At 37.0% G+C, this 17,125-nt stretch overlaps 3 protein-coding genes across 3 annotated transcripts; all 3 read left to right on the forward strand.

The window, feature by feature from the left end:
• Window positions 1–9,856: 9,856 nt before the first annotated feature.
• On the forward strand, window positions 9,857–12,937 carry LOC123309202 (mediator of RNA polymerase II transcription subunit 17). Its single transcript, XM_044892185.1, has 5 exons — window positions 9,857–10,053; window positions 10,111–10,790; window positions 10,960–11,376; window positions 11,691–12,128; window positions 12,561–12,937. The coding sequence occupies exons 1-5, from the start codon at window positions 9,965–9,967 to the stop codon at window positions 12,839–12,841; spliced, it is 1,905 nt and encodes a 634-aa protein (XP_044748120.1). The 5' UTR covers window positions 9,857–9,964; the 3' UTR covers window positions 12,842–12,937.
• Window positions 12,938–13,980: 1,043 nt separating this feature from the next.
• On the forward strand, window positions 13,981–15,349 carry LOC123309204 (RNA-binding protein Rsf1-like). Its single transcript, XM_044892187.1, has 2 exons — window positions 13,981–14,141; window positions 14,520–15,349. The coding sequence occupies exon 2, from the start codon at window positions 14,524–14,526 to the stop codon at window positions 15,076–15,078; it is 555 nt and encodes a 184-aa protein (XP_044748122.1). The 5' UTR covers window positions 13,981–14,141; window positions 14,520–14,523; the 3' UTR covers window positions 15,079–15,349.
• Window positions 15,350–15,645: 296 nt separating this feature from the next.
• Window positions 15,646–16,718, forward strand: LOC123309203 (peroxiredoxin-5, mitochondrial). Its single transcript, XM_044892186.1, has 4 exons — window positions 15,646–15,806; window positions 15,883–16,017; window positions 16,116–16,339; window positions 16,491–16,718. Exons 1-4 carry the CDS (start codon window positions 15,708–15,710, stop codon window positions 16,588–16,590), a joined length of 558 nt encoding a protein of 185 aa, XP_044748121.1. The 5' UTR covers window positions 15,646–15,707; the 3' UTR covers window positions 16,591–16,718.
• The last annotated feature ends 407 nt before the right edge of the window (window positions 16,719–17,125 follow it).

Below are 17,125 nucleotides of genomic sequence, written 5' to 3' on the forward strand. Positions count from 1 at the left end.
TCAGGAAGAAATTATATTGTACACAAATAGACTTACTATTATTTTGTATCTTAATTATTACTCATTCACCCATTATTCTGTTTATAATTTCATTTGATACTTGTTTATGTTAAATAAATGAGGTTTTATATAACATGTAGTGCAGAACATCAAGTTGACTACAAAACTGCTTGACCGAAGGCAAGGTGGCAGAAAAGCGAAAATTGTTCATTCTGCATTCGAGTGCAACTTCTCCCTTTTTATGTGTGAATCACAAGCATAAAAGACCCTCAAAAGGAAGAGTTATTCGTGATCTACAGGAGCAGTAGTTTTTTGGAATTTTTCTATGTTTTTATATTCTTCTTATGATAATTCTGTTGAAAAATTTACAGCTGGTTTCATAAAACTCTGATTGTCCGAACAACGATTTGACTGAAACCTTTTCATTTCTGAATATATTGAAGAAATGGCAATTAAGAATAATTGAATGGATGTATGAACATCATAATTTGATGCAAGGAGGATATTCTGAATGATCATGACTGAATTATCGATTGAAAACAAATAGATGTCTATTCGTCAAACAAGCGTTGATTCCCCGATCAACCTTTATGAAGTTATTCTGATTGGGCAAAATATATGGAGAAAAATAGATAGGTGTGCAGTAATGTTCAGAGGGAATATTTTCCTTTCGTTCACGGAAAAGAGGAGCGCCAGCATTTGCTGCGAATTGGCAAATTGGGATGAATTCCAGGCAGAAACATCCACCCACGCAAAGCGACCCGGGCAATGACAATAACAGAAATTCGTGGGATTCGCGGATTCGCCCGACCAATAGGAACAGTCGGCAAAGCTCGAGTTTCTCGGAATGTGGATCTTATTGCCAACGGGAGCAGGATTGGACGCTGGCGTCGCGATGCCTGCCACCATTGGACGCCTCGCTCTCTTTTTTCTACGATTGTGTGATTCTACAATTGTTATTTCTGCGCAGAAATGCACACAAATGCGGAGAACTCCCGAATACTGGCATTGCTTGCGATCGATTTTCACTTCCTCTTACGTTTCTGCTGGATTTCCCACAGTTTTATTCCAGGATTGGATCGGGATATGACTCGGAGATCTACATTGCCAGGACACAGAATACACGTTTGCGTGTATTCCCTAAACTGATGATCACCTATATGGTGATAATAATTGTTGAAAAGGTTGGATAGGAGTAATAAAGAACAGTTAAAACTGGGTGTCATTTTTTCAACAAATGAAACCCAGGCAGCACATTTAAATCGTTTATGTTCCTCGGCATCAAAAATGTGTACTGAAACATTTATGCCTGTTTTGCACCGACTTTTCAGGCAGGCTCACTTATTTCACTAGTTTCTATGGCGGTTACCATTGTAATCACTAACGTCCAGTTTCATAAAAATATAAAGTCACTTTAAGCTTAAAGCTTCCTTAACGTACAGTTTGATAACCGAATTAAATCGCTTTATTTTAAAGCTTCTTTTAACCCTACTAAAAATGACACTAAAGGAAGCTTTAAGCTTAAAGTGACTTTAAATTTGATTATGAAACTGGACGTAAATGTCACTTTAAGCTTAAAGCTTCCGTAACGTCCAGTCTCATAATCGAATTAATGGCCGGTTTCATAATCAAACCTAAAGTCGCTTTTATTTTTTAAGCTTCCTACTAAAAATGACGTTAAATTCGATTATGAAACTGGACACAAAAGGAAGCTTTTAGCTTCAAGTGACATTAAATTTGATTATGAAACTGGACGTAATAGGGTTCAAGGAAGCTTTAAAATTAAAGGGACTTAAGGTTTGATTATGAAACCGGCCGTTAGTGCCATTTTTAGTAGGGATTAAGGACGCTTCAAAATCAAAGCGATTTCAGGTTCGATTATGACACCGGCCTATAAATAAGTACATATGACTAACGGCCAGTTCCATAATCAAACTTGTCCTTTTAATTTTAAAGCGTCCCCCAATCATATACTAAAAATGACTCTAAAGGGAGGTTTAAGCTAAAAGCGACTTCAAATTCGACCATGGAACTGGTCGTTAAAGTTAATCATGCCTTAAAGTCGGGAGCAAGCGATCTACACAGCTTTTTTTTAACTGTACAACCGGCCCTAGTCGTTTGATTTTTGTGACAGTTGATTGCAATAAATAACTTCTTTTGTGACCCCTGGTGTCACATAACTTGATCGGGGAATCAACGCTTGATTGACGGATTAACGTCAATTTGTTTTCAATCGATAATTCAGTCAGCAGCATTCAGAATATCAATCTCGCATTAAGTTATGATCCATTCACACCCAGTCAATGATTCTCAATTCATTGAGATATATATTCAGAAATGTAGGTATAGATTTCGGTGATTTCGTTTTGGAAATTGAGTGACTGTCAAATCTTTGATCGTGGAATCAAAGTTTCGTGCAACCCGCTGTACATAGATGAAAAAAGTTCTTGTTTTTTTTTCATTGTTTGATTTTTGTGAGATTTAATTGTATATACTTCTATGAAAATAACTCAATGAAATAAATCTGAAAATGAATGATTTTTACTGTTATTTACTCAAGCCAAAAGGGCGGAAAATTGGCATAAGCAATTGTAATCCAGATCCTATTCATTCTAGGTACCAAAATACGTACTACACTACACTCAGAAAATCTTGTACGAAGTAGTTGTGTCCTGTGTTGACTGTTTGTTGTCCTTATACCACCTTAGGTACAGCACTGTTAATTTTTAATCCATTTTCACAAAAGTTTTCAATACTCCACATGTTGTCTGTAAATAAATGCAAGGAGCTTAACTACTTGATTCCTCGATGAAAATTAGTGAGGGTAGATGTACTACGGATATTTTTTTTTCTAAATCATCTATTATCCTTCGAAGATACAGCCCCCATATAGAAGGCGTTGACGAGCTGACTATTTTTGTTACAGGTTCTGTAAAATAGTATAGTGTTTGTGAGAACCCTCACAACCCTCATTCATAAACACACTCTACACCCTTTATATATGAGTTTCACTTCCTCCTAGTACCAAAATATCCAAATCGAAAACATTAGATAGGTACTACAGATACCTACAGCTTTTTGTTCATTGATAGATAGGACTTCTCTGAAATATTTCTCTCATAGTAATAAATTGGGAGAATTATTAGGAGGAAAAATTTTCCCAATCGAGAAACTTTTAAAGCACTCAGTTCTTATTTCTTTCTGAATTCTAAATTGACGTTTCTTACTACGCTAGACTGATTTCTACATTGCATTTGTATAATATAGTTTAGCAAATGAGGGTAGTTCGTTGAATTTTCCCTAGTTTGTTTGATGAAGAGAACATATTATTTAATATAACATTTTATATTTAATTTATTTCAAATGTGTAGCTTATTTATACAAATTTGATTCATAAATACTTCATAATAATTAGTTTCCTTAGGCAAATAATGCTGGAGTAATGTTTGAGTTTCGTTTTTTGTTGTTGTCTTTCTATTATATACCTACTTTTCTTATATCGCAACGAACAGAACAATAGTGCATGCGCTGGAGATAAAAATAAATTCCAGATATGAAATGTTTTAAACGTTTTCCAATTTCAACATTTAAATTACACTGATTTCAAAGAAAATTCATATCAGCATTATGAAGAAATATACTGCAACACCGATACATTTCGTTGGCGTTTATAAGTTATCATTATTCGTAAAGGTGTACAAGGAAGGGGGTGCTGGGTAATGCTGCGGGAGGAAGTAATATAACGCGGGAGAGAACTTGGAGGTAGAAGGAGGAAGGGGCACAGGCTACGACATGAACCAGACTCAAAGTGGAATATCAATAATGTGACCGTGCGATTGCCAAGTCCCAACATGGCCGCCCTCCCTCCCCTCCACTTCCTCCATCTCAGGCGACTCTCTCCTCAAGCTTATTCTCTTATTCTCTGGAAATCGCGTAAGATTCCCAGGATCCAGCGGGATTTCCAGCGCCTGAAACGAGGCGACCCGACGGATTAATGCGTTTTCAGGACCGTTTTATTTGTAGGACGAGTCGATAACACCCTGCGGTTTTCATATTTAATGCCGGGCCCATGGGAGTTCTGGATTCCAGAGTAGCTCGATAGGTGCCAGGAATTCGGGCGATTAGTACCTTTTCACCAGCTCCGGGACTCTTGAAATGTTATCGACACCTTCAATTCACCAGAACTCCTGAATGATGATGGTTATGATAGATCTGTTAATTGTTTTATTCGAAATCGATTCAACAGGAAGCCTGAAAAGAGTTAGAAATGCTGCTTGGTAAGAAGTTTTATGATTTGACCAGGATTTCCGTATAAGTTACCAAATCTTCAGCTAAGAAACCACACATCTCGCAAGAAAATTGTCTCAGTTTTTTTATTATACTTTATTTGGCACATATCCATAATTATAAAGGGCCCCATATTTCCAAGGTCGGGGCCTTATAAAATCTAAATTCGTCCCTGTGAATGATAATGGATTCCCTCGGGGTTCTGTTTAGGGTGAGTGTTTCTGTAATGCGGATTTCACTCTCGTATTTATACAAATATTTAAAGGAGCCTCTTCTGAAATCACACAAGTGGATAACAGTTATAGTATGGAGGAGATAGTTAGAGTTAGTTATAGTTTGATAAGGGGGTTACATGTCACAGCGACCATGAGGTCTATTGTGCCCCCCATCAGAGCTGTTCTCATTACTGCGCCCTCTACAGCTCGCTCTTCAGCTCCAGATTTTCAATGAACTTCAGTATCTGAGAGGGCTTCAAGGAGGCTAAGTCCTCATTCCTCCTATAATTTTCTAGTCTAAGACATTCCTTAAGCAGACTTGCAATGGTGAGGCATTCTGTAACCAGGTGAATAGGAGTTTCCTCCTCTTCTCCACAGAATCTACACTCGTCAGTTTCTGATAACCATAATAGAGGACTGTTCAGGGGGCACTCGAGGGCTCTTAAGATGGTAAAGGATACCAAGCATCCCTTCTCCATAGAGGAGACCACGCGGGCACCAGCTTCTACTTTGCCGAAACCTACGGGGTAATTGTTCCTGACATGGACCTATGGTCCACACCAAACAGGCTTCTTGAGCCTGAAGGTCCCACTTGGTTCACCGATGGCTCTGTGATGTCCACAGGGATTGGAGTGGGAATTGTAGGACCTCATTTCAATCAGTCTTTCCCCCTAGGGAAAGATTGTTCCATAGTGCAGGCTGAACTGTATGCTGTTTTGGCCTGCACACTGGAGAATATCCGCAGAGGGTACTCCGGCAAACACATCTTTATTTGTTGTGAAGCAGACCGACGCCAAAAGGCCATGTAAGATAACTACCTAATTCGGACTGCGATGGGAGAAGAGAAATGTACGCAGATATCAACCTTTGAGTAGCCTTGTAGGAGAAAGCTAAGGTCGTTGAACGCCAGGTGTCGCATCGATTTATTCAATACTTCGATGCCGCTGCTAGCATTTGACAAAATTTCCTCTGCTTCATTCAGTCGGGTTCGTTTGGTTGGGTTATGTGATACTGACGAGCTCTAACAAGAGCGAAACCGGTCTATCGCTACTCACCATCGATGTCGGCATGTTCTCCGAGGTATACTTAAGGTGTATATTTCTGCCAGTCCGAATTATGTATTTATTTGTTGTGACAGTCAGGGAACCCTGAAATCCCTTTCTGAGGAAAGGGTAGTAGAGGAATGCAGGGAGGCTCTGTAGGAGCTAGGCTCTGATAACATTATGAAAGTTATCTGGTTTCCTGCGCACGCAGGTCTTCCGGGAAACGAGAAGGCAGACATACTTGCAAAGCGAGGAGCCCGTTCAGCTTTTGTTGGTCCGGGACCGGCGCTGCCTATCTGTCGTACATCTGTCAAGAACTTCTTCAATAGATGGCTAGACAGGAAATTTTCCTCTGAATGGAGCATGAGAAGTGGTCTCAGGCAGTCGAGGCTTCTCATTGAGAGATCATCCTCTGTTCCTCAGGTCAAAAAACTCTTAGCTCTTGGGAGGAAACAACTGAGTCAAGTGACTGGAGCAATGACTGGCCATTGGTTTAATAAACACTTGAATAGAATGGCACTGACTAGGTGTTCCCTGTGCCGCTGGTGCAGGAGCCAGATGAAACGGTTGAACACATTCTGTTCTTCTGCAGCAACCTTAAAGACTTAAGGATGACACACCTAGGAAACACCAACAACTCCTATGGTGAGAGGAACTCCTCTCTGTCGAATTGTGGCGTTTTTGTCAGCATGTCACAGAGTTTGAGTCTCTCCAACTACAAGCGGACGAACAATGGGTCACGAGGCCTCATTTTAGCCCAGTCGGGCACCGCATGTAGAAGAAGAAGAAGAAGATAACCACATTTGCATCTTATGCTTTCTAAGGCGACAATGTCCTGTGAGGAAGCCGGTGAGGAGGCATAACTTATTCTTGCTAAGATCCGAATACTTCTTATGGTACCTGTCCACCTGCGACAAAATATACTCGAGAGCAGTCTCAAGCACTCTCCGACACAAGTCAATACCAGTCTCCGAGACTAAACGTCTCTCAAGTGCTCAGATGAACAACGCCCTGAGATTGATCTCTAAACTTTCTCTCGAGATTTTATCTCAGGTGGACACTTACCATTAGATCTTGCAGTCTTGAAATTCCGGAATATTTTTTGAAATACTCCATTCCTGGAAGATTTCCCCAAAGTGTTTCTCTTTTGGTTTCTACCTTTTCCAGAAACTCTTTCCTATATCATAGAGAGGCTCTTGGTAAGTATGTGGCCAAGGTTTCTGACCAGAAATGACCGGAATGACCTGGAACCTAGACTGAGGAGAGTGTTCTTGACTATTTCCTTCGGCTCTCCTATATGCTAAATCAGCTCTGAGTCGATGACACAGGAATTCAGTGCTTTGATAGCAGCTTGACTACCAATATGGATCACTATGTCACATGCTTAATAGTTTCCAGATTGTTCACGCAACTTTCGATTGCAAGTATTTCTACCTGAAAAACACTCGAGCAGTAGCCTAAAGATAGTATACATTTGGTGCTTGTGGTTTTTGAACAATCAGTATACCATTTAATGGTTTTTACTTTGAAATTCTGGGTAGTGTATTCCTTTTTCCATTCCATCCATGAAGCACATACACCATGGCATGTTTTAGTTTGGTAACAGCGTTTCTTGAAAGCTGGATAGAAGTTTGGCCGAACTCTTTTCTGATTGAACAACCACGAATGTCTGCCTTTGCCTGAACCATCCTACCTTCCACATTGCCACCTCATAATGTGTCCAACGTAGTGAAGCTCTTGTTGTTTGACGGTGAATACAAATTCTTTGCTCTTTTGCATTCTTCACAATAATTCTTCGTTGGAACAAGGTCCGTCCATGACATTCGGAGAATTCTGAGGTAGGTCCACATTTCGAATGCTTTCAGCCTGCAGTATAGAGTAGGTATACGAGTATACCTAACTACGACAGTGAAGGTCTAAGCTTCAATGCCGTAGAACATAACCAGTAAAACATAACAGTACACCATCCACCATGAGGATTGTCAGACATAGGCTTAGGTCTTTGCTGAGCTTCAATATCGTAGAACATAACCAGAAAAACATAACACTGCACTATCTACCATGAGGCTCGTCAGAGATAGGCTTAGGAAAATGATTTTGAGTTAAAGATTTATTATTTCACTATAAGAGTTCATTCTGAAATGCAAAATTTCAAGGGACAAAAAAAAATATAAGTGGATTTAAGTTATGTAGAAAAATAGGAAAAACCAGTTCAACCTAGGACCTTTTCGCCTTTTCTATGGTTGTACCACTACACACCTAGCACATTGATATACTTCTTAAATATATCCGAAGAGTACTTTTGTCATTTACATATTATAGGGCCTGTTCCGATATTGCTGTTAGTACTGGCCCGCAATCGAATAACAATAGAACTCGAACGACTGGGCCATTAGGCATCGTTTCTGAAATACTGACAGTACTGTTCAGGAATATCGGAACAGACGGTATATATTATCTGGACTTACAAATCTCAAATAGCTCAGGGTCTCATAAAGTCTAAATCCGGCCCTGCATTTCAATTGTTGAGGAATATCTGGTTCACCTAATAAATTTGATTCTAATTCAGCCGATAGATGGGAATTTTATAAAAATATACAGAATTCATCTAGGTACTGGCATGGGAAGGATGATTGCAGTGATAGAACGCAACCGCTGGAACAACGAACAGCATCAATCTCTTCACCCGTATTTCGCTTTTTTTACGAGACGTGACATAAATACCGGCGATAAATCAATGCGGAAGAGCTGTCACTATTCTGGAGCCGCATTCTATTCGCAATAGCGAATGAAAGCAGGAAGAGCTGCTTTCATTTTCTAATATTATTCTCTATATTCTATATAGGCATTAAATTGTTCCAGACAGCTACTGAATAACTTATGGCATTAGTTACAGTTTTCCAAAAATAAGATTTTTTTTATTTAGCAGTTGGTTCGTGCAAGGAAAAGACTGAGATACATCGATTCTAATTTCCGATTGCGAATTTTCCTATGGTAAATTCATGAAAATAGATATAGGGAGAGTTAACAATAAATTTCTTCAATCGAAACTATGCTTATTTTTCATTTTATTTTTGAATTCTTCGTCAAATTTGGAGTATATACGTTCTGTGTACCATATCTTAGACCTAAACTAAACATTCAATTTGGAATTTTCGATTATCAATTTCTATTACATAATAATCATCATCACGCCATATTTCTGAGGAATTCTCCAAACGCTGATACAGCACTGAAGATGATACCTGAAAAGCAACTTTATTTTAGAAACCAGACAGAAATGATATTGAGCAGATATTACATAGGAGCGAGAAGATACCTGGGTAGAAAAAGCCAGCAAATTTTTTTCTCAAGAAATATTTTTCCTTAGTCATATTAAGTATAGCACTAAAAAATAATTTTTTTATAGTTTGATATTGATTTCTAACGAATGTGTTTCCTGTAATTTATTCTTGCTAAAAGTGAAGGATTTTAGAAAAAAATAATTCATCAACACCTTCATAGCGCGAGTCGTATAGAAGCCAGAATTATTTTCGAATCTACTTTGTAAGCGGATGCTGACACACCATCACAAAAAATTTTTAGATTGACTGATCGCTCTCATAGAATGTCGGCTCAATTTCATTTCAGTCAGTTTTCCAGAAAAAAATTTTTTTTCAGGTGCCATCTTGAAGAGTATGGGTAGAGCCAGAATTTTTTCTGAGGGGGCTTGGTAGCTCAATGTAGTTTTATACTTTCTTGCTCGAAAGCTAAGTCGATTGTACCTAGGATGGGAAGCACCGAGAATTCTTGAGGTGGACGTGCCAATCCTGACCCCTACCTATACGCCCCTGTTTGGGGTCTGTACCTAAGCAGGGGCTGCTAAAAAAAAATATGGGAAAGATCCATACTATTTTTTGACAAGGAATTATCCATTAAATTTTTTGCTATTATTCATTCACGCCCGTATAATTCATATTATATCAATTGAATTTCTTTATCGAGTTCAATGATTATATCTTCAGTTTGATACACCCAGCTCCATCTTTGCTTGTCTAAGTGCACTTTGTACTAATACATTTTTACAGTGCTCTACCTAGTAGTTAGTTTTCTTCTACACCCCATTTTCCAAAATGCTGCCCAGTAATCAATATAATTGCTGACAAACAAGAGTTTATAATATATAATATAATGATAATAATAACAGTTCTCATTTCATTTCAAACCAAAGAGGAAGTTAATCTTTGTTCAAGTACTTCAAACGTGAAGAAAAACTTAGTTGTTTGTGTTCAAATCTTAACCTTATTTATTTTTAATTTTGACATTTGCTTAGTTGGTGTTGGTAAATGAATCTCTTGTATGGTTTTTGAAAATAAACTAAACGGATACGTATGATAAAACAAATTAGGACATAAACTTAAAAGAAACTTAGCTTATAAAATGCCTTATTCTGTGAACATATCAGTTGAGGCTCCCATTGAAAATCAAATTCAAGAAATTACATATGATGGCACGGAAATATACCAACCGTGAGTATATTCTTAACATCCGTGCTCTTAATCTTGCTTATTCAATTTATATTGTAGACCTCTAACATTATCAGAAAGTTTGGCGAAATACGCTCAGAAAATTGACTTCAGTAAGACAAACGAGGTAGAAGTGAAGAAAGAGAGCCCTGAGTCTGCAGAAGAAGCAAAATCGGATTCCGATAGTAAAGATGCATTTCAATCAAATTTATGGCCTTGGGACACTGTTCGTAATAAACTTAGAAGTGCTTTAACGGAAGTATGCGTTTTGGCTGACGTTTTAGCAATTGCTAAAGATAAACGATACATGGTACTGGATCCAGTACAACAAGAACCATTAGAAACAAAGTCTATGGCTCAAATCTATGCTCGCAAAAAAGCTCTGTCAGGTGCTGCAAATGTCCTACTCACTGGGGCCGAGCGGCTTAAAACGTCACAAACTGAAGCTGCTAGAAATAGAACTACCCCTGATTTTCATATTGAATTATTGAAGTTAAGGCAGAACTGGAGACTCAAAAAAGTATCAAACACAATCATAGGCGATCTCAGCTATAGGACAGCTGGTTCTAAATATCTTCAGACTGGCACATTTGAAGTTACAAAGGCTGAAGAAGATGAAAAACCGACAACACCTCCAAGCAGTCCTGGTCCTGTTGTACCAAAGACAAATTCTGCTCTTAGAGTTTCTATTCCATCAGAGTTGCAGGGTATTGCATACATAGAAGTGATATGTCAAAAAGGTAACATGATAATGATATGATTTGAATGATTATTGCTTGGTTTCACAAAGCTTGATCAGAGAATCAATGCTTGATTTACAGAACAACGTTGTTTTCAGTCAATAATTAAGTACATATTGAGGATTTTGAATACTTATCATAATAGCATCAAACTGAGTTTAATTTTCAGATCAAGAAAATTTATGCAGCGCAAACATCAATTTGCTTGGATCTGGCCCACCATCCTCTCATCCAGACATGCATTGGCAGCAAAAATTAGAAGCTGCACAAAATGTTCTCTTCTGTAAAGAACTCTTCAATCAGTTGGCTAAAGAGGCAGTTCAACTTCAAGCTCCAATTCCTCATATGGTTGTAGGAAATCAAATAATGGCAACAGTTTTACCAGGCATTCAACTGATAATAGGTTTATGTCACTCAACATCTGGTGAAAGGAAGCAAACAAGTTCCAGTAAGATTGAACATGATCATGTTTTGGAGCACTCTTTACATCAATTGTTGAGGGAAGTGCATCATAAAAATACTCATCATCCGTTTCCTCATCCTGCAACAGGCCCTTTAGGGCCCTCCAAGAAAAGAATGTGTGCAGGTCAGTACTCTTACTACTCTTTATATTCTTACAATCATTATTTATTAATCAATTATCCATGTGAGGAAATGATGTCCCACAAAACCTCGATCTAGTATTTGGTACTGTGTAAGTAATTACTGAATGTTTGCATTGGTTCCAAAAGCGTTAATTAGGGTAAATGTAATCCTTGAAGAAAAATGTATCATTCTATATTGCGGGAGTGTTACTACTATAGAAAAACAGAGAAGACTTTTTGTTTCAGTGTATTAAATCTACCGATCATCTGATTCACTTCACAGATAGAATTATTTTCAATCTTTTTTCTCATTCAGGTCCCATGGCGGCAGATCGATACGAACTCTTAGAAATGACAAAAACAGAAACTCTTCTTGAACAAATAATCAAGCAGGCTCAACATTATTTCCTCAGATTACGTACTGAGTATGTCCTAGACACAATAGCGAAGGAAGTCAAAGATCCACTAATAAGTTCTCACTGGAATACCTTGAATAGTCCAACTCAATCATGTGTAAAGATCACTATTTCTACCCATGGATATGATGCTCTCTGTAGAACGCCACTGTTCATACATGTGGGGGAGAAAACTCTGAAGTGTATATGCAGGGATGGAAAAGTGATGCACATGAGTTATGAGCCTCAGGAACTTAGAGATCTCATTATTTGCCATATGAATCTGCATCAGATTTTGGGAGTTCAGTCTTTGGCAAGAACAATGGGTTGGCAGTCTCTTGCTAATTCTAACCATTTAGGTGAGTACTAGTTTCTACCAATTCCCATTACCCATTAGACTCAATGGAGCAACACACATTTGACTTTTTATCGAATCAATGCCTAAAATTTGCTTATAACAATAATTTTTTGGTTAGGAGCATGTCAATAATAGGACACTCTAATGCTCTGTCAAAATATTTGGTTGCTGTTGGTTACCGTATGCTAGGTGATCCTTTATATACACCAGATTCCAATCACAACAATTGTTTTTGGCAATTAGTGTACCCTATAATGCTACAATTCTATGATCCTCATTAGGAGTCAATGGATGAGTCCAGAAATGCTTGCCAACTATGTAAAGACAGGGAAAAACTTTCAATGGAAACATGCTTTTATTCAAATTTTCTTTTTGACTCTTGTTATTCAAAACCTCGCAAAAATTTTCTTCAATGATTGATTACTTTTTACAGGCACTGGTTCTGTTGAACCCTTAGGAAATGCAAGTTCCTGTCTTCTGGCATCTCCAACAGGAGATAGGATAATAGCTGTTAGATGTGAGCCTCAATCAGGTGTACAGGTGTCAGTTGCCCATTCACCTAGGACGGATTTCTTTCCCAGCCGTTTGGTGACTGAGAATAAATGGGAACATTTGGAGGGTCAGTTCAGAGATGTACGATTAGAAAAAATGGAGGGCAGAAACTTTTTACACAAGATGGAATTGCTCATGGCCAGCTCAACGAGTAGTTCATAGACTGAGGAATATTACGGAATTATCTTTAACAGAATTTTAGATAGGATTTTATATGTATTTATTGTTCAAGAATATGAAATAAAACATTTTGTTACACTTGTTTATTTTTCAGAACCTATTTTCAATTGATTAATTGCCAATAGAGTATGAGCTATGTTACAAAACTATTCTTTATTAGCAAGTTAGAAGAGTTTTCAGGACAGTAACTATGGGATAAAATGACATGTTAAAGAACTTCAGAGAACTGTTCACTATGAAGACATTGAAGATCTCATGAATGAGTCATATACTTTTGGGATATTGCTGCATATTTGTATCAAAATTGTAAATAATGTACATTTCTAAATAAACTTATTTAAGTAATGAGGTAAATAAATATTATTAAATCTATGAGATAAACATATTATGATTCATATTTTATCTATATAATCTTATTGTATCTATATAATTTATAGACATAGATATTGGCTCGAAATCTATATAATAATCTATAAATACTATATCTAAATTGTGATAGTGAACAAACAATAAAAGTACATAAATATATTATTTTACTGAAGCATGTACAACGCAAATTCTTCACTATGTTTATATAGAAAGTAACATAAAACAAAACCCTATCCCATCAAAATCTAGACGCATTTAAAATTTAAATGAAATTTAAAAATGAAGACATGGTCAGAGTCATGTCTCTGAAATGGTATTGATTATATTTTCGTGCCTGCGCATATTGAACTTCGAATTTTGCATTTCCTTTCCTAGTGTATTAATACTTCGGTATTGCATAATATATTTACAGATAAAAATTAGATCAAGTTTTAATCACTTTTACATCAATGGACAAAATGATTTCTTCCTGAAAATTTATTTCTGTTATCTTATCGACTTCTTACCGGAAACGCAGCACCACAGTGTTGTCATATGCTTGGATAATTTTCAACTTGAAGCAAAACCAATATATCCTTCCAAATGTATACATATATATTTGTCTGGAAATTTATCAAGTAAACATTCCGTACAGAATAAAATTATATTTAAAATTCCAATGAAATAACAAGATCAAAAATTCAAATTATTCCGTTACAATGCAACGCTGAAGTTGATTTGGCAACTAAGCCTAGAATAATGTTGGTTAGGAAAAATGCTTGCATTTCATTGGTCAATATCTTGTAACGCTCAAGTTCCATCTTCTACCGGCGTCATTCTGCCATTCTGAAGTTGTTGTTTGACCATCAAGTTTGCGTTGCAAGTAAAATTGTCATAATCTACGTTTGATCGACGATCTTCGCTTCGAATTTTGGTAACTACCTGTAAAAACTAGTTCTTCGTCTACGAATCTTCGTTTTAGAATTGTTATATTGTACATGTATTGTATGTAATCATCGATTTGGCTGCGAATACTGTACCAATGTCCTAAAGTGACGCCCTTCCGACATTTTGTTTTCGAATTGAGATCATTATTTTGCAAGGGAACAGTGCGTCGAACTTTCTCCAATCAACAAAATAGCAAAGAAATCATTACTTCGATTTAGTTAAGTACATTCCATCATGCATCAACAATCTTCAAAGCTTTGTACTTTCTTCGAATTTGATCTTAATTTTTACCAACGCACAAAAACACGTATTCGCCCAAACGATTGACTAAACTTCTATTTCTACGAAATTCTACGTTCCACAGAAACATGGGAGACCGTGACAGAAAGGTTTCCACGGCTCGCGTCTACGTAGGAGGGCTCAACGAAACTATCAAGAAAGAAGATTTGGAAACCGAGTTCGAGAAATATGGTAAACTCAACTCTGTTTGGGTTGCATTCAATCCCCCTGGCTTTGCTTTTATTGAATTCGACGAAATGACCGATGCCGAATCAGCCTGTGATAGCTTGAATGGCACAGACATGTTCGGTTCGAAATTGATTGTCGAAATTGCAAGAGGCAGGTCACGAAGAGGAGGGTTCAGAGGAGGTCGTGGTGGAGGCGGCTATCGAGGAGGTGGCGGTGGTGGTGGATTCAGAGGAGGAAGACCTTCCTTTGATAGGTACGGTGGTCCCCCAAGAAGAAATAGTGGAGGCCCTGGAGATAGATTTGGAGGAAGAGACCAAGGAAGAAGAAGTGATGGCTTCCGAGGAAGGTCAGACAGTTATGGTGGTAGAGGAGGTGGTGGTCCAAGAAGATTTGATGATAATGCAAGATTCCGTTCAAGGTCCCCAGCTGGTGGTGGTGGTGGACCAAGACGTTAACTTTAGGTATATTATTGAGGAACCACAAATTTGTTTTTTTTAATTTGAATCAGTCTTTATGCTCATGTTCTTAATAATAGTTATTAAGTATATTTGATAAGACTCGTTTTTGTCGAGACTGTTATTAAGTATGAATTTTTATAATTTGACATGATTGTGTGATTTCAAATTGAAATTAATATTAAGAAAACATATTTATTTAATTTGGCATTGTATGAATGCTGAACATCATTTTATATGTTTTGACTGTAATAAATTAGTGTAAAGTAAATTTTGTTTAGATCACTTCACTTTTAATTACTTGAATGCTTCCCAATGTAGCTCCTAGTTGAAGTATTTGAATTTTAATCAATGTGATATTGAATCAAGCCAGAGGAACAAACAAATTGAAAAAGCAACTAAATACAAATAAGGCACCATAATGTTCCAAGAATTTGAGGTTTTATGAGAATTTCCCTGATTATCAATTATATCATCAGTAATCATTACTCAACTTATTGTGGGAAAGTACTTCTGTCCTTCAGTATAATTATACATAATCTTGAAAAAAAATTCACATAATTCTGTGGTTTCTAATCAATCTGGCCTTTCAAGGTTAAGATAAAAGCAGTAGAGAGGTAAGCACAAACATGATTGTCAATAATTTTCTATCAGGATCAGGGAAGGTACTTCATTCAGTTTGCAGAAAATCGATAGCACGATTACTAACAGCAAATATGTCTGTAAAGGTGAGTTGAAGTTTAATTATATTACCATCACATTATTCAATAGTTTGAGACTTACAATTTTTGTAAATTATTCTAGGTTGGAGATTCTATTCCCAGTGTTGATCTGTTTGAAGATACTCCTATGAATAAAGTGAATTTATCTGAATTGTCGAAGGGCAAAAAAATAGTACTGTTTGCTGTTCCTGGTGCTTTCACACCGGGTTGTTCTAAAGTAAGTATTTTCTAGGCTAGTATTAGTCTGCTAAATAAATTATCGATTTTAAAGTAGAATTGAATTAATGAGAATGGTTATGTAATTCAACTTTCCAGACTCATCTTCCTGGTTACGTAAAAAAAGCTGATGAACTGAAGGCTCAAGGTATCAGTGAGATAGTATGCGTTTCAGTCAACGATCCTTTTGTCATGGGAGCCTGGGCAAAAGATCAGAATACTAAGGGAAAAGTCAGAATGCTTGCTGATCCTTCCGCAGAACTGGCTAAGAAACTTGACCTTACTGTCGACATTGCTCCATTAGGAGGACTGAGAAGTAAAAGGTCAGACTTTCTCATTGTTATGTTAACGTTCAGCAGCCTATTCAAATGACTATCGCTTATGTGCAATTGAAATAATTTTAGCTTAAGTTATTCATAGGTGTTCTATTCAATTGTTGAATGGAGATATGATAATTATATGATGTTTTCTTAGGTATTCTATGGTGATTGATAATGGTAAAATAACATCACTTCAAGTTGAACCCGATGGTACTGGACTATCTTGCTCTCTGGCTGAAGCAGTTAAGCTATAAAACCTCAAGTGATACTCATTCTATTACACATAAATACTTTCCTAGGATGAGGATGTTGGATTGGTCAATGAATTAAAATTATGCATATTGTTGTAGATAGTCAACCCAATAAATTTTGTTTTGCCTAATTAGCAGTTTTTATAGACCCTTCCTTATATTCAAACTATCAACATCTCTTACTTAGTAAATGGCAGATTTCATTTGTCCTGTTCGGCTTGTATCAGGCAAAGATTAGAGATCTTAGTGTCGGGTGTGCTGGGATATGGAGATATTTAGCTTCCTTAATTACATAACGAGAAATTTACCTTCACCTACCTGAAGATGCTATTGTGATGGCGAAATACGTGTCGTGGTTTGAAAACTCATTTTGTGAAAATCTTTTAATCTGTTTCAAGCTAATTTTTGCTTTATTTATTATTTGAATTTTATTGAATCAAAATTTCAGGGTTTTGGTTCTCAATCAGATTCTTATTTTAATCGTTATTAATAGTAAATATAGCTGCTGATACGATTTTTGATATTATTATCATCTTCA

This window comes from Coccinella septempunctata, chromosome 3 (genome assembly GCF_907165205.1).
Source record: "Coccinella septempunctata chromosome 3, icCocSept1.1, whole genome shotgun sequence".
Classification (NCBI taxonomy): domain Eukaryota; kingdom Metazoa; phylum Arthropoda; class Insecta; order Coleoptera; family Coccinellidae; genus Coccinella; species Coccinella septempunctata.

Excerpts from the sequence above, each read along its gene's own strand:
- LOC123309204 (XM_044892187.1), top strand. The coding sequence starts at position 14,524 with ATGGGAGACCGTGACAGAAAGGTTTCCACGGCTCGCGTCTACGTAGGA.
- LOC123309203 (XM_044892186.1), top strand. The coding sequence starts at position 15,708 with ATGATTGTCAATAATTTTCTATCAGGATCAGGGAAGGTACTTCATTCA. Across the intron at positions 16,018-16,115 it reads TCACACCGGGTTGTTCTAAA|ACTCATCTTCCTGGTTACGT; the intron begins GTAAGTATTTTC and ends TCAACTTTCCAG. Across the intron at positions 16,340-16,490 it reads GGAGGACTGAGAAGTAAAAG|GTATTCTATGGTGATTGATA; the intron begins GTCAGACTTTCT and ends ATGTTTTCTTAG.
- LOC123309202 (XM_044892185.1), top strand. The coding sequence starts at position 9,965 with ATGCCTTATTCTGTGAACATATCAGTTGAGGCTCCCATTGAAAATCAA. Across the intron at positions 10,054-10,110 it reads GGCACGGAAATATACCAACC|ACCTCTAACATTATCAGAAA; the intron begins GTGAGTATATTC and ends TTTATATTGTAG. Across the intron at positions 11,377-11,690 it reads CAAGAAAAGAATGTGTGCAG|GTCCCATGGCGGCAGATCGA; the intron begins GTCAGTACTCTT and ends TTTCTCATTCAG.